Source organism: Centroberyx affinis, unplaced genomic scaffold (assembly GCF_046629955.1).
Source record: "Centroberyx affinis isolate AG114_WGS23_722 - 3 ecotype Tasmania unplaced genomic scaffold, CSIRO-AGI_Caff_v1 ptg004611l_1, whole genome shotgun sequence".
Taxonomy (NCBI): Eukaryota; Metazoa; Chordata; class Actinopteri; order Beryciformes; family Berycidae; genus Centroberyx; species Centroberyx affinis.
This window is the reverse complement of record NW_027282222.1, coordinates 29263-44573: the sequence shown is the minus strand read 5'-3', so window position 1 is coordinate 44573 and position 15311 is coordinate 29263. Positions and strand designations below refer to the sequence as shown.

The window sequence follows — 15311 nt, the reverse complement described above, 5'->3', positions numbered from 1 at the left end:
TTATTGCTGTATAATATTGGCAACACTATACATAAATGCACCTGATTGTTAAGAATAATGTAATCTCAATTCTGTCCATGTAATTACATGAGAAATGGTCATCAGTTCCTACAAATCGATAGCCAATATTTCCAAATTTTCCTTATATTCAAATCAGCAACAAATCTGTTACTGAGAGAGTAAAGGATGAAGAAGTTTTGGAACATGGAGTCATGTCAAGCTACCAAATTAATCAACCCTAAGAAAGGCAAACATCTTATCCAGAGATTTCCATGTAAGCGACACCTGCCACACACCTTGCACAGCCCGCTATCACAATTCCCCTTCCATCATTAAACTCTTACCCAGCCCCATCACTCCTTAGAGGTCACACGTAGGGTCAATGACTGAAGCTCCGACGCCATCTGCTGGTGAATTCTTGATATGACATCTAGTCAGAATTTATAGAAATCTTTATTTATCTTGTTGGTCGAAAAGTACATTATCCCCCTAGAACACACTGTAAAAATGGCCAGTTAATTCACAATTAAGGCCATGATACTCCCATAATGTTTGGAGGCAGCATTGCAGTCTAGTAACAACTGAGAATATGCAAATCCTAAACCATGTTAAAGGAAAAAAAAAAAATGCTCGGCTAGGAATATTTGCAAACCAAATTGTCCCCAGCCAGCAACAACAATGCTGGCTGCTGGTGCCTCATGGTGTTAAGTCCCTTTTAGTGAGGTTTGATCAGAAAGGGGGGGATGAGAGAGAGAGAGAGAGAGAGAGAGAGAGAGAGAGAGAGAGAGAGAGAGAGAGAGAGAGAGAGAGAGAGAGAGAGAGAGAGAGAGAGAGAGAGATATGTGTGAAACAAAATTGTCCTAGGGTAGGGATGGAGGAGCGGTGAGGTGCCATCCCACCCACTGTTTCAGTTGAAGAGGTCAACTCTCGGCGCAGTGGCCCTGGAGAAAATGCGATGCAGATACAGTAGATCTGCAGATAGGTCTCACATCTCAAAGTGTCAAAACAAAGACACAGTAAGAGCCATCATAAATTAGGAAAACTAAACGCTGAACAGATGAACTTTGTTCTTTCCTATTTACAAAGTATTATTGAACAGGAATCCGACCGAGGAAGGCAAGGTGCAAAAGCCGTTTCATCACTCGACAGGTGAAGCTGTTTGCCTTACATTCATAAAACTAATTAAAAAGACCGAATGGGACGTCTTCCAGTGCTGCAGAGGTTGGTGGAAGTTGTCAACAACAAGTAGGTATCAGTGAACCTTTAGATTTCCAGTCTGTAAGTCGCCCCTCCTTCAGTCGCCTGATGTTCTGTGTCATAACAGAGTGGACTTGCTGCTCCAGAGTGCTGTAGTGGCTGACACAGTAGTAGACAGCTTAACACTCCACACCGACGCAAATAAGGGCATTTGAGTAAAAAAAAAAAAAAAAAAGGAAAGAAAAAACAAAAAGATTGATGGCAATAAAAGGTAGAGACAAAACAAAGTACAATGGGGATATGGCATCCTTTCTATTTATACACTTCAAATAAAACAACAGCAAATGTGCCAGTGTTGGCAAAATGCACAACATTAAAAAGTAGAAACAAAATCAATTCAAGCCATCCTGAGAACGATCTGAAAATAATAAATACACCCCGGCCCGATTCATTGAGCATGTCTTGTTGATTGACGGTGTCTGTGTGTGTGTGTGTGTGTTTGTGTGTCAGACAACTCAGTCCAGGCTGTGTCTGTTGGTGTGTCAGTATCCTTGTAGTCCATTGTAAACCTTCTGTACAGAACCCTGCTTCAGAAGACTCCGAATACCTGCAACAACACAACAATGTTGCTTAACAACAACAAGAACAGCAACACACAAAACTGCATCTTCAGTATGTGCGTTACCAAAATGTACCATGATTCTATTCACTACTGATCTAACCATGTCTCCTGAATACTTTGCACCCAATGCAATCCTCTTTAAAACTCAACTTAAAATAACAGAAAGGCAGAAAGATATAAATCCTGTCTAATGTTGGTAGACAGGATTTCCCCAAATACTTTTGTGTGGTGACCAGTAACATAACACACTTTTTCTTTTTTTAATCCTTCAGCATCCTCGAGCAAACAACATACTGCTAATTGAAAAAAAATGTAACCTATGTATGCTTGATAGAAATGAGACTGACTTACTGTTTTAAAACAGCAATAGTCTTTGCACTTTGCATTTTAAAACAACTATCGACAACACACTTGGCATTTTTTTAAGTGGATAATGCAAAAATACTCTGAGGAGTTACTTAGAATAAAGAGTAACTCTGTAACATAACCAATTTACTTTTTATGGGAGGTAGTGAAGTAAAGTAACTTTCCACAAATCTGATCCTGTCACAAACAATTCATCTGCTCCACTCTCTGCCTCCTCGTCCTCTTTTCCCATCCCAACTCCTCCCTCTCTCCATCCTCACCGTCTTTCTGCTGCTCGTCCAGCTGTGTCTGGGGGAACTCCACATCGAAGGTGATGATGAGGGAACCGCGGATATTGATGTTGTCAAAGTTGGGCAGGCCCTCTCCCTTCTTCCACAGCCTGGCACCAGGCTTGGTGATCTTGTCTCTCACTATATGGACCTGTGACACAAAGGCAGAGGCAGCCATCCAATTTAATTACCTTACATTGTGACATTTAATCACATCCGCCCCATTTCCCATTAATCTAAAATGTGTTGGAATAGAGTGAAACTTTCTGAAACATTCATGGCAGATACAAATGCCCCATATTAGTACAGATCTGTAAAAATAAAAGTGTGTGCGGGACCTTGTGTCCATCCAAGTGTGTGATTTCCATCTCAAAGCCGACCAGCGCCTCCACCAGGGAGATGGTGACGTTGGTGTACAGGTCGTCTCCTCGACGTTCAAACACAGGATGTCTGAAAAGACACGCACATCCACATTACCAAACACATTCTTTCACCTAAAGTCACTGATCATAGATTTTGCCCTACGCCTCTTTGGTTGCAAAACACAGAGATTGTGGATCATTAATTCCAAGCTAGTTCCGAAGTTCATACTTCAACACTTTGATGCGGAAACGTAGATCTCCAGGCTCTCCATCGATGTGAGGTTCCCCTGTGGACAAACCAAAGAAGGTAAAGACAGAGAATATAAAAAAAAAAAAATCTTATTAATTAAGACTTGAGCAGGCTTACCTTCTCCAATGAAAGGGTACTCCATCTCATCTCTCACACCCTGCTCAATTTCTACCTCCAGGGTTCTCTCTTCGTTTACCAGCCTGCACACAGAAGAACACAGCCACATCATCTCATCCATTAATAAATAACATCAGCACATTCACATCACATCTTTCTTTACAAAAAGTGTTGAGCTATTCAGTTCGTACAAATGTCCTGCTGAAGGTTATTATAGCTCTATACAAAATGAGTTGGTGCGGATGCAATACATCAGTGAGTTTTGACTTACTTTATATTGGGACACTCGTCACAGACGACCTCCTGAGTCATCTGGAAGCGGCCCGGTCCGAGCTGCGTCGTCCTCATCTCCTGTCTGCAGTTGCATTTCCTCTTACCTGGGGCTTCTTTGGCTATAGGCTTGTTACGTACAACCTGGGGGGAAATTTAGGAATAGGAAAACAGATAAAAGGAGTGAAGCAGGTGATGGGTCAAGAAAGTCTATTGATTTGAATACTCTGTGGGATTTTGTTATAACATGTATAGTCATATATAGTCACATAGTATATAGTCATTATCTTGATTTGAAATTCTTAAAACACAAAGTGGAATTAAGTGTATATATATATATATATATATATATATATATATATATATATATATATATATATATATATATATATATATATATATATATATATATATATATATATATAATATATATATATATATATATATATATATATATATATATATATATATATATATATATATATATATATATATATATCTCCAGGTCGAGTATGATGTCATTTCCTCTGGGGATGTTCCTGTCCTGTTGCTGTCGGTTACCACCAAACATGAACCCAAAGTCACCAAAGAAGCTAGAGAGGGAGGACATAGTAATGTTAAAGCTTTGTCAAATTGTTCGCCAGGAGTATCTGAATTATTTTCTTTCCTTTGGTGGTAGTAGTAGTAGTAGTAGTAGTAATAGTAGTTTTCTTTCCATTTCCCATCATTACTATCACTATTTGTAGCAACATAGGCAAACAAACTCATTAGTTTCATCTGTTGCAATTTGATCACATCAAACCTTTGATACATTCAACACCATTTTATCTCTATACTTATTTATAGAGACAGAGAGAGACATGGACACTTGACTCCCAGTCATTCAGTACTAGCACATTACATAGTTATGTCTTGTGCAACACTTGTCTATAGCAAATCTACCGGAAATACAAGTTAATCTTCTAGGATTACTAAAGTTGTCCTTACAGAAGCTATTCTGATGCATGCACTAAAGAATCCCATTGCCTTTTGATCCCCAATATCACCACCGCAGTTCATTAAACCAACCTGGAGAAGATATCATTGTGTGAGCCGTGGTGACCCTCTTTGAGACCATCCTCTCCGTACGCATCATACTGTTTCCTTTTCTCCTCATCAGAGAGGACCTACAAATAAACAACCTGTCAGTCACTGAATAAACAAACTTTTCACTTTATTAACTCCCTTATCATACAGGCAAATATGACTCTTCACTGGAATATCAGTGTATATGATGGGAACACTGGGTTCAGATACACCTGCAACATTTATCTGAACCCACTGCCACTGCTCCACGTCTGATTTTCAAGAATGCCAGCAGTTCGACGTAAGAGCCAATCAGATGCAGCCACACGGTCTATCTGACCAATCACGATCCCCGTCGCGTTTCCAACGACAACCAAATGGGTCGCGTACAAAAGACTTTTGTATTGGTGCCTCAGGCGCTTCCGTACACAATCACAGAAATTCTATACAAAAGCTATTTCTGCACCTAACAGCTATGAATAGCTGTTATATTAAAATGGGTAACAGTACATCACTGAAGCTGTCCAAGCACACAACATAACACACCCACCTCATAAGCTGCCCCCAAGTCTGCAAATTTGTCTTGAGCTTGTGGGTCATCCTGGTTTCTGTCGGGGTGTAACTGGAGAGCCAGCTTTCTGTAGGCCTTCTTGATGTCCCTGATCGATGCACTCTTGGTCACCCCCAATATCTTGTAGAAATCTCGCCTACAGGGGAGATACAAGGGGTATGAAGGACAGGCACATGGCAAGAGCAAAATATGAATGACTCTCTTGTTGAAATGTGTCGCATATTAAGGCACGATGATGTATCTACTGCTGCTGACTAGCAAAATGAATATTTTTTGATAGCCAGCCACCTAGCTAGCTGTTGTCACTGAGTAGCGTAGCTTATATAGGTTAGCAAGTTCTTGGCCATTCAAAACATGGCCGTTACAGTACTAGGCAATGACCGCACTATGAAGAACCAACATTACCATTTATAACAAAGCAAAAGCCAGAGCAGCCGTTATTAGCAAGTTAGCTTCGGACAGTATCTGAGCTTGTTTCAGTCCAGTCCACACATGGGGAGCTGGGCTCAGCCGCCTAGACCAATCACAATGGAACATGTGTACCAGCTGGCGATGCTGTTTCACCACTGTCTTTGTACCATGAGAGTGCAAGCAACTCACCCCGCAAGCACCGCCGTGATAAAATAGAGGAGCAGCCAGCACACATTGCACAGATTCATCCCTTTGACAGCCATAGATCCCGGTGTTTCTTGAAGAAGGCCAAAAAGAACTGCCGGCTTTTGAAGACTGGTTTCCTGCTGTCAGTCACTAGCCTTCTTCCTCCTGTCAGGGAAAACCCGCCCATAGGATGTCGGAAGACCCGCCTCTCGGTCAAACCCCGCCCACTTCTTAAAGAAATAAATCCCATGCATTTGTACTTTGAATGTAGTTATTTTGAAATGCGGCATTTTTGCTGGTAAGAGAGGCCATCATTTGTGTTGTATTTTTTTTAAAGCAGAGCTGGTAGCTTTTATTTACTTTCTGAAAATGCCTCGCTGATAACAGCGCATGTTACGCGCGTCCCCGTGAGCTGCGCGCAACAGATGGAAGTTATGAACTCTGAAGAGGAGGGCGCCAAATAGGAAGAACGTCAGATTTGTGCATCTCTGGTTTGCCTGTCCACAACAAACCGAATTGACGACAGGACTAGACAGGACAGGCTCCTCGTCTCTATTTTCACTTATGAAGGACTTCAGCCACCGATCTCTCTCCCATCGAGACGGAACAACGTGTTGCTTGGTCGAGGACAGAAGCTGAAAGTAAGAGCAAACCTTGGGACACAGTTGTCTCCCACTAGCCTAGCTAGCTAACGGTAGCTAAGTTAACATTGGCGAGCTTAGTTAGCAGAAGTTAACTTAGGTGAAAACAATTGTTTAGTAATTGCTCTAGCCACCAGGTCACCTTTCACGTGCTGGGGGAACAAACCATGCCAGTTTTATGCATATTCTACTATTTCAAATAGCCATATCATATCATTTTAGCTAGCTTGCTAAGCTGATGTGATGATGCTAAGTCAGGTGTTTTTGACCAATCTTGTTGCCAGTTGTCATAGGAACATTAAAGCGTCACGGATTCAAGCATATCTTTTCCATCGCAATTGACAGCAAGAAGACATCTAACGTTAGTTGCAAATGCCTTGGCAGTATCATCATGGCTGTGTTGTTGTAGGGCCAGCCTGACATGCAGCTGTTTAATGGCAAACGCGGCTGTTCAGCTGTCCCCTCAGTTCTTCCCCCACTTCCAATGATTGGAACATGTAGGACTAAAATGATAGAATTTCACTCGATGCATAGGTTTGACATTCAGTAGCTTGGTAGTGACAAGTAAGTTGTCCTGCACTTGCTGACATTGCTCTCTTACACTGTAACATTCTTCTGTATATGATAACTTAAAATTCCACATCTATTTTCACCTTCTCTACAGACATGGAGGCAGACAGTGTGAGCATATGGCCACGCATGGAGCCCTTCCTATTGGGAGCGCTGCAGGTGAATATATTGCACTCTTGCCCACCTATGTAACTTACAAATGTTATATTGCAAGATAACTAGGGTATAATGTCATCGTAGGTGGCTCCCCCTTCCAAGCTCAGCCTGCACTATCTTCGTAAGATGGCCACCTATGTGCGAACGCGGGATGGTTGCTTCCCTACTTTGGGCTGGGCCATGTGGAGGCATATCGCCTGCGGAAAGCTACAGCTCCCAGATGACCTCGCATGGCTCTACTTTGAGACCTTTGACCTTCTTACAGGCCATGCCCCCGAGGAGAGGTTGGAGTGGGCAGAGTCTCTTTCCCAGTGCTCTTCACAAAGCCAGCTGGACCACCAAAGGAGCAAGGTGAGAAAAGGACAGGGCTGGCTGGAAAATGTCCCAGTTTACACAAGAATGTAATACTATCTCATTGTGTCAGTTTTTTGTGTCCTGTCTGGTTCTTTCATGGAGGTGTGTGGCTCATTGCATTTTTAGCTATTATTTGCCCTAGGCAGAGGTTGTATTCGGTGTGAGGAAAAGCTCAGGGATGTTGTAATCCTGTACTCCATGAGGAATATGAACTAGATATTGATATGCACCTCTTGTTTCTCCTTTTCTTCTTTCTCCTCTCCCCCAGTTGTCTGTGGACACGCTGCAGTTCCTGCTCTTCCTCTACATCCAGCAGCTGAACCGCGTGTCTCTGCGCACCTCTCTGATTGGTGAAGAGTGGCCCAGTCACCGTGCTCGCTCCCCCTCCTCCTCAGACCGAGAGGCCAAGACCAGCTCCCAGAACAAGGTCATCCTCTCTTCATATACAGCATTACCCTGTCACTGTGGGAGTGGAGGGGTTATCTCATATTACTTTGGCAGACAGATATTATTGCAGAGAGTACAGTGCAATATTTGTTTATGAACACTTGCTATTCTGTAATTCTGACCATTGCCTGGTACTCAATGCAAAACATCTATAATAAATACATTATCGAGTTTAATGTGCAACACAAGTTTATTCTCATCCTTTGGCCCTTCATGACAGCTCCTCCCATACTTGCCTCTCATAATCCTCTCTCTGTCCTGGTTTGGCTCAGCAGAACTGGGATGACCAGGCCCACCTGTCATTCGTGCAGAGCCATCTAGGTGAGATGCTGGAGCTGCTGGTGGAGCCAGGCCAGCTGTCAGGCTCTGGACAGGCCATACGAGATAGCCAGGTCTGTGGACAGTCAGCACACATCCTATGTCAGTTTACAGCAACAAACATAAAAATGTATATATGAAGCATTTTGTTACAAAATGAGATATCCACCATAAAAAACAATAATGACGGCTACTTTTGCACCTTAATTTCTGGCATGAAAGCAAAGCACATATTACTATTTATAAGTCATCTTACAACCTTTGCTTATAAAATCAAAAATGTTATAAAAATCATTCAAATCTTTATGATGAATTGAAGCTGACTTTGCAGTTGGGTTTGTCCAGATATCCCTGGAGGCTGTGCGGGGCCTGAGCCTGCTCCTTGAAGGCTCAGGGGGCCATGGCAGAGCCGTCCAGCCCGTCCATAGGCTGCTGTCCAAAGGGCCGCTCCAGGCACAGACTGGCTACTCCACACTCAGCCGCTCCTTCCCCCTTCAACAGCTACTCTCCTGCCTCCGACACAGCCTCACACTGAACCCCTTTGGGATAACCGCCTGCCTGCGCTCAGGCAAGAAACTGGCCTGGGCCCAACAAGGTATGCTAAAACCTCCTGAAATTAGGATCAGATGAAACCCTCACAGCCTCCACAAGGAGAGTTGAGGCTTAGGTTTGATGTATTGCTGTTCTTGTGTAGGTAATTTCAAACAGCGTGGTTATTGTCTCTGGGAGTAAGTATGAGCAGTCAGGAATGTGGTATGGTATGGGTGTTTGTATAATATGCTTCTCTCCAGCCATCTCTCTCTTTTTCTGTACTCGTCTGTCTACATTACTTTGACAGTCCTCTTGTTCTGTGTTGGTGCATTCTAGTGGAGGGAGCCATGAAGAGAGCCAAGATAGCCAGGAACACCCACACGGCTCCAGTTGGCAGTAAGATGGTGCTGATGTCCCAGGTCTTCAAACAGACACTGGCTAAAGACTCAGATAAGCTGACTGGTGCCAACATCAAAATACACCGATGCTCTGATGCCTTCATATACTTGCTCTCGCCTCTCAGGTAAGGTTAGCTTCCATTTGTATGGGTTGTTTTTTGGACACATAACTTACATAACCATTTATTTTTGTTGAAGTTTTGTGTTTTGCTTTTTGGCCATTCTTTCTTGTATTCTCTGTTTGGATACTGCAAAATGTTGTAGCTTTAATGTCCCTGGTTTTGAGTGTATTTGTATTTCTGTATGTACCTCCAGATCAGTCAGCGTGGACAAGTGCCGTGACAGCACAGTGGTCCTGGGTCCTGTTGAGACCAGCGTCCACATCCACAGCTGCGAGAATGTGCGGGTGGTGTGTGTGGCCGGCCGAGTCGCTGTCGGAGCCTCTTCGCACTGCATTCTCCACGTCCTGACCCCCACCCGCCCTCTACTCCTGCCTGGGAACACAGACATTACCCTGGGGCCTTTCCACACTCACTACCCCTGCCTGGAGGACCATATGGCCAGTGTGGGGTTGGCTGTGGTGCCCAACGCCTGGGATCGGCCCTTGCTGCTGGGGGCGGAGGGCCTCGTCACCCCCTCGCTCAGCTCTTCGTCCAACCCAGACTCTGCCTGCTACCGCCTGCTGCCCCTGGCCGAGTTCCACTCTCTGGTGGTGCCTTTCCAGATGGAGGGGGACACATGTGAGGTGCCAGGGGGGCTGCCTCCACCATACCAGGGAGCGCTTGAGGAAAAGCAGCAGAGGATACAGAACTGGCAGAAGACTGTGATGGAGGCCCAGCTCAACAAGTGAGTGGAACGCCAGGTCCTGCTCACACCACTATTAATAAGTCTAGAAATATGCTAACGAATATTTGACATCATGTTTTTTTATCATCCACACATGTACTAAAATTATCCACACGTATTAAAACACAATATGTTTCCCTACACCAACTGATGTACATTAGTCTTGTTAGTCTGGAAGGAATGATGTTCAGATTCTGTGTGGAAATCGGTTTTATCATTCAATCATCCAATGGGCGCTGTCATCAGTGGAAAGTTATAGTGGAACAGCAGTTCTGAAATCAATGAGAAATTTGAGTTGGCCAGTCAGCGGGTGAGATATGACTGGAAGGCAGTAGTGAAGTCAGTGACCGAATACTAGCTCTAGGGCCTCTGTACTGTGACTGACCCTGATGGACTCATGAATGGGATGTTAACTCGGAGCAAAAATAACTTGTTTCCTTTGTGACAGATTTCTATATTACAGTACTTTATCACTAGTCTACCCCACATTCAGCCTCTTTTCTACTCTGCAGTTGTCCTCTTTTTCTGTTATAGCTGAACTGTTATGTTTTCTCTCAAGGGAGCAGCGGCGTCAGTTCCAGGACTTGGTGGAGCACAAGTTCCACGAGTGGCTTCTGGAAACGGGGCACAGGCAGGAACTTGACAGCCTCATCCCAGCCTCCTTGCCCTCTCAGGAGTCCTCCAATGGGCCTGCAGGGGATTCGCCCAGGGCTAATGATGCCAAACATGTTGCGACCAGACGGGCAGTAGGACAGACACCTATGGCTTGTTGAATTGCTGGGGTTCTCTTGTTTGGGGCAGCAGGATATTGTGCCTGTAAATGAAGTTAGCATGACAGTGTGCACAGACATCAGGGTACATATAGCCTTGTTAATGTTTGGATCTCTTAAAGTTCTTAACAAACTTTGGAGTATGTTTACTGCACCTGTAAGTCTTTGTATGTAGTCGCTCACACTATGTTCTGGCAGGCCTGGAACTATTGGTCCAACATTTGTAGGGTCTTGTGTCCCACTCAGCCTGGACTGGGAGTGGGCATATCCCACTCAGCCTGGAGTGGGAGGATAGTATGGGCTGGTTTTGCTAGTCCTACTTTAGGAAAGGCTGCTAAGTCTTCATGTCTAAGCCAAGAAGAGAAAGGACTGGCAGGTTGTGAAACAAGATGGCAAGCACCAGACTTGTAAAGATGAAAGGGCATGGAGGGGAAACCATAGATGAATCTGGTAAAGTTCCTGGAGAACCATGACTGCTGTAAACCCCTTTGCCCTTGTTCATAGTCTGGAGTGATTGTCTGTTTCTCCCCAACTTGTGCACACATGCATAGGCTACATGCACATTGGATTCGTGTAAAAATGCTTTTCTTAAAGGGAAATTGACACATGCACATTTAAGGATAGAGAATGTAGATGCAGTGAATAATATAGCACTTGCGGTATGACAGATGAGTTAGGGTACCTAGTTATTAGCTCAGGTTCGATAGTGTATTTTTATGTTTTTCTGTGTGCTAATTAAATAAAAGAAAATGGGGAATCAGGTTAACATCGAGGGCAGCTTTGTCCATTATGGGGAAATCAAAGGAAGGAATTTAATAATTTATTGTAGTGTAATTCACTCCAGGTTCAAAAGTGATTACTCTGTCCAAAACTTTGACATACTTGATGTGCTTAATTTCACTTCCTCTGTACAATAGAAGCAATATTCATTGCAAATGTGCCAAGCGAGTCAAAATTTACCATACTTCACATATTCTCAGTTTGCAGCTGTATTCTTCCCAGGTCTGCTACAATCTTAATGTATATTTTTGTATGGATGCTCCTGTATGAATATGCCTTTTCCGTTAGCATTAGAATGTGATTTTCTTTTCCCCCAAGGCCCACTCTGCCTCAAGCACAATTTTTAGCATTTATTACCTCAAAGGGTACTTCAGGCCAGTGGCTTCATGACAGCGCACCTGTTTTTAATGTTCTCATAAGGCATCTTTCCTCTCCACCCTTTGTTCACTGATTATGCATGAAACACTGCAGTGGTAAGAATTCTTTGACCAATCCACTCATTACAGCATGAATCACCTTGAAGAGGGAAGGATGTGTCAAAGAGGTCAAACAGAACAGGATGTACATTAGCTCAAATGCACACATCTGAGATTCAGAACTGAGTAGAAGTGCAGAAGATTTCAAGGCAGCACGTTTATGTTATGTGGGCCAAGATATACCCGTTGAAAAATCTGTACTGTTAAAAAATGTTTTTGCACATTGTAGATAACAATGCTGATGTTGCCAAACTATCCAAAATGCTGTCACGTCTTTTCATCTTCAAGGCCAGTGTGGAATAAGATGTATGCAATTGTACTGTTATTATGCCTTACTGTTGTTGCTTACTTGTCAAACTTGCCTTTTGGTTTCAACGTGCTGTGGCCTCTACGCAGTTACAATATGAAAATGCTTTCAAGAGCACAATCTAGTTTTGATCAGTTTTGATTTAACTGTAAAAGAAAAACAAAACAAAAAAAACAATGTAAGATGAATAAACTTTTTCACCAAAAAAAACTTGGTTCTCCTTCATATTGCATTGGACTCTGAATCAACCATCATTGCCATTAGACACAGCTTGCAGCATACTCCATATTTTCTGCAATGAGAACAATTTCTTACTCAAAGGTAATGACTAAAAAACTAGTTTCTAACATGCAATGCACAATGCATTGAAGCTTCCTGCTGCATTTGGATTCCAATGGTATTTTTTGACAAAACTATCTTTGCACAACATCACATTATGCAATACTACGCTATTCACTGCATCTAATATGCTACACTGCTGTATCTGGGTTCATCCAGAATTCAGAATTTGGGCATGAGTTGGTAATTACTAGCCAGGTGGGGGGCATGCTGGTGGAGCTGGCACGTGTGTTGTGTTATGGTGCAAGGGGGGGTGAGGTGAGTTGGAGGGGGGGTCACTGGACCTAGCCAGCTGAGAGATGGGGTCAATGGACGCTCACCATCCCCTGCCATTATCCCATAATCCTGCCTCGCTTTTCTGGAAAAACTGAATAGCACTAGAATCACTGACTCAATTTTTGGATCTCATTTTCATGACAAAGCGATTGTTCCCCTGCCTCCACTGTTGCTGTTTATAAATGTGGCAAGGCGGGGATATAAAAGGGACTGGTGAAGGGCCACTCAGGCAACGAGACCTCAGGGGGACGACCACCACTTGACATCATCAAGGCTTATCCCACATACTATATCCAAGATGGGCAGGGTGAGTAAGAGAACACAGGACTAACATTGACACTGGCTCAGGTAGCATCATGGCAGGTAGATGGTGAGTATGAGGGTGTAGAGTGATACAGTGGACAAGGACAGTAACTGCCAGAGGAGTAAGTGGGGTTTGGCAATGTTATGCCTTGAACAAAAATCCTCTACACTAACCTGGAAAAAACCTAGAATTTGGGATGCAGTTACATTTGTTTTGGTTTACAGAGCTGCAAATCCAACTGTTGAAACTGTTCAAATCAGCATTTTAAGAGCTAACTGCTGATGTTGGAGTGACAGGGAGATACAGAGGAATAAGGAATGTTAACCTGACTGGCCAGTTCTCCTGTCTGTGGTACCAGCTGTTGAGGGCTTGAATCAGCTGGGAGTGAAAGTTGCACTGACCATTGAGGCACTGACAAAATACTGCCAACAGAATACTTTTCAGGACTTTCACATTTCAGAAAAGCTTTTTTTTTTTTTATTTTGGAATAATGAAACTTAGAATACTGTCCAACGGACACACTAATAGGAGACAGCATTTTGAATTCAAATGGGACATTTGTGAACTGAGCCACCCATTGCAGTCTGTGACAGAGAATGTGAAATGATCTGACGAGAGTTGAGAGTGGCATTTGGTGTCCTCCAGATTGTCTTCTACGAGGATAAGAACTTCCAGGGCCGTCGCTATGAGTGTGACAGCGACTGCTCAGACTTCCACGCCTACCTGAGCCGCTGCAACTCCATCCGGGTGGAGAGTGGGGCCTGGGTGGTGTACGAGAGGCCCAACTACATGGGCTACCAGTACGTCCTGACCAGGGGAGAGTACCCTGAGTACCTGCGCTGGATGGGCCTCAACGACCGCCTCAGCTCCTGCAAGATGATCCACTTTGTAAGTCAGCCATTGACTGTTCTTGTCTTCAGTGTCTAGTGGTTCCTGCTGGGATCTAATCACCTCAAAGTCTGACATCTTTTACTGAATGAGCTTGGCACTACATTCAGATCTCTCCATTAACCCCTAACCTGCACAAACCTATGAACCTGAGGACTTCTAAAACTTGTGCAGGTCCATAACATCTTACAGACAGTGAAGTCAGGTGATACAAGCAGAGCCACAGCGAGTGCAGGGCAGAGTGAAACCAGCTGATGGAGGAGTATAGGCATGTCATTGACCATGGTGTTGATGCTACTGGTGACTGCAGGGCTCTGTCAATGGTGATCAATACCAGGGTCATTCTATTTGTATGATCAGGCTATACTACAGCTCACATTTGCCCATCAGCTGACCCACTACCAGGGGGCAGATTCAGACACACCGCTTTCATACAAAAATCAATCCATTTTGTACTAGCTGTGTGTGTACAGTTTTGTACTATTTATAATGTTACAGACGAGTAAGTTAACAGACTGCAAACAATGAAAGTCAAAGTCAGAGATGTAATTCCTGTGGTAGACCATCTGTATGAAGACTATTTCTGCAGAGAGAGAGAGAGTCTGATCATATACATGTGCTAAAAATACCTCTTCCCATTTTGCTGGATATGAATCTCATCTCCCTATATATCCCCCCTTCCCCTTTTCTCTTACCCCACATCCCCTCCCCATTCTTCCCCAACCCCCTGCACTAACCTCTCCCCTTCCATCTATCCACCTATCCTCCACCCGTCCTCCACCCGTCCTCCATCCAAACCCCTTCCGTCTCCCACGCTTCCCCCCACGCCTCCTAGACCAGTGGGACCCAGTACAAGATGCAGCTGTATGAGAAGGCAGACTTCGGGGGCCAGGCCTTCGAGGCCACGGAGGACTGCCCCTCACTCCTGGAGAAGTTCCGCTGGAGGGAGGTGTACTCCTGTAAGGTCGTCGACGGCTGGTGGGTCTTCTACGAGCACCCCAACTACCGTGGACGCCAGTACTTCCTGGAGAAGGGGGAATACCGCAAGCCCGGCGACTGGGGCGCCGTCAGCCCCGCAGTCCAGTCCTTCAGGCGCTTCACCGAGTGATTCACCCTCCATCCAACCAAGCCCCTATACAAACAGACCCGCTGTGATCAACAACAGGACATGACTCTGTATTCGACAAAACCTTTCATTGGCTACTTTGTGATTTAGAACTGAGG

General features: G+C 44.1%; 3 protein-coding genes across 4 annotated transcripts; 2 read left to right on the top strand and 1 right to left on the bottom strand.

Annotated features, from left to right (window-relative positions):
• Positions 1-465: 465 nt before the first annotated feature.
• dnajb11 (DnaJ heat shock protein family (Hsp40) member B11) lies at positions 466-5842 on the bottom strand. Its single transcript, XM_071544598.1, is given in 10 exon segments — positions 466-1804; positions 2446-2605; positions 2793-2904; positions 3046-3103; positions 3184-3266; positions 3455-3636; positions 3941-4046; positions 4522-4619; positions 5069-5225; positions 5690-5842. Coding segments are annotated over 10 exon segments (1095 nt in total). The 5' UTR covers positions 5764-5842; the 3' UTR covers positions 466-1739.
• A 305-nt stretch (positions 5843-6147) lies between these two features.
• On the top strand, positions 6148-12448 carry tbccd1 (TBCC domain containing 1). 2 transcript variants are annotated; one of them, XM_071544603.1, is made up of 9 exons: positions 6148-6327; positions 6992-7056; positions 7319-7404; positions 7676-7834; positions 8130-8246; positions 8518-8767; positions 9040-9226; positions 9417-9947; positions 10507-12448. In XM_071544603.1, exons 2-9 carry the CDS (start codon positions 7017-7019, stop codon positions 10718-10720), a joined length of 1584 nt encoding a protein of 527 aa, XP_071400704.1. In that variant the 5' UTR covers positions 6148-6327; positions 6992-7016; the 3' UTR covers positions 10721-12448. The 2 variants fall into 2 exon arrangements, with proteins under 2 accessions (XP_071400704.1, XP_071400703.1); XM_071544602.1 differs by having other exon boundaries at positions 7138-7404.
• A 742-nt stretch (positions 12449-13190) lies between these two features.
• On the top strand, positions 13191-15211 carry crygs2 (crystallin, gamma S2). The gene is made up of 3 exons (XM_071544600.1): positions 13191-13202; positions 13845-14087; positions 14923-15211. Exons 1-3 carry the CDS (start codon positions 13194-13196, stop codon positions 15193-15195), a joined length of 525 nt encoding a protein of 174 aa, XP_071400701.1. The 5' UTR covers positions 13191-13193; the 3' UTR covers positions 15196-15211.
• The last annotated feature ends 100 nt before the right edge of the window (positions 15212-15311 follow it).

Excerpts from the sequence above, each read along its gene's own strand:
- crygs2 (XM_071544600.1), top strand. Across the intron at positions 14,088-14,922 it reads CCTGCAAGATGATCCACTTT|ACCAGTGGGACCCAGTACAA; the intron begins GTAAGTCAGCCA and ends CACGCCTCCTAG.
- tbccd1 (XM_071544602.1), top strand. The coding sequence starts at position 6,994 with ATGGAGGCAGACAGTGTGAGCATATGGCCACGCATGGAGCCCTTCCTA. Across the intron at positions 8,768-9,039 it reads ACTGGCCTGGGCCCAACAAG|TGGAGGGAGCCATGAAGAGA; the intron begins GTATGCTAAAAC and ends GGTGCATTCTAG. Across the intron at positions 9,227-9,416 it reads TACTTGCTCTCGCCTCTCAG|ATCAGTCAGCGTGGACAAGT; the intron begins GTAAGGTTAGCT and ends ATGTACCTCCAG.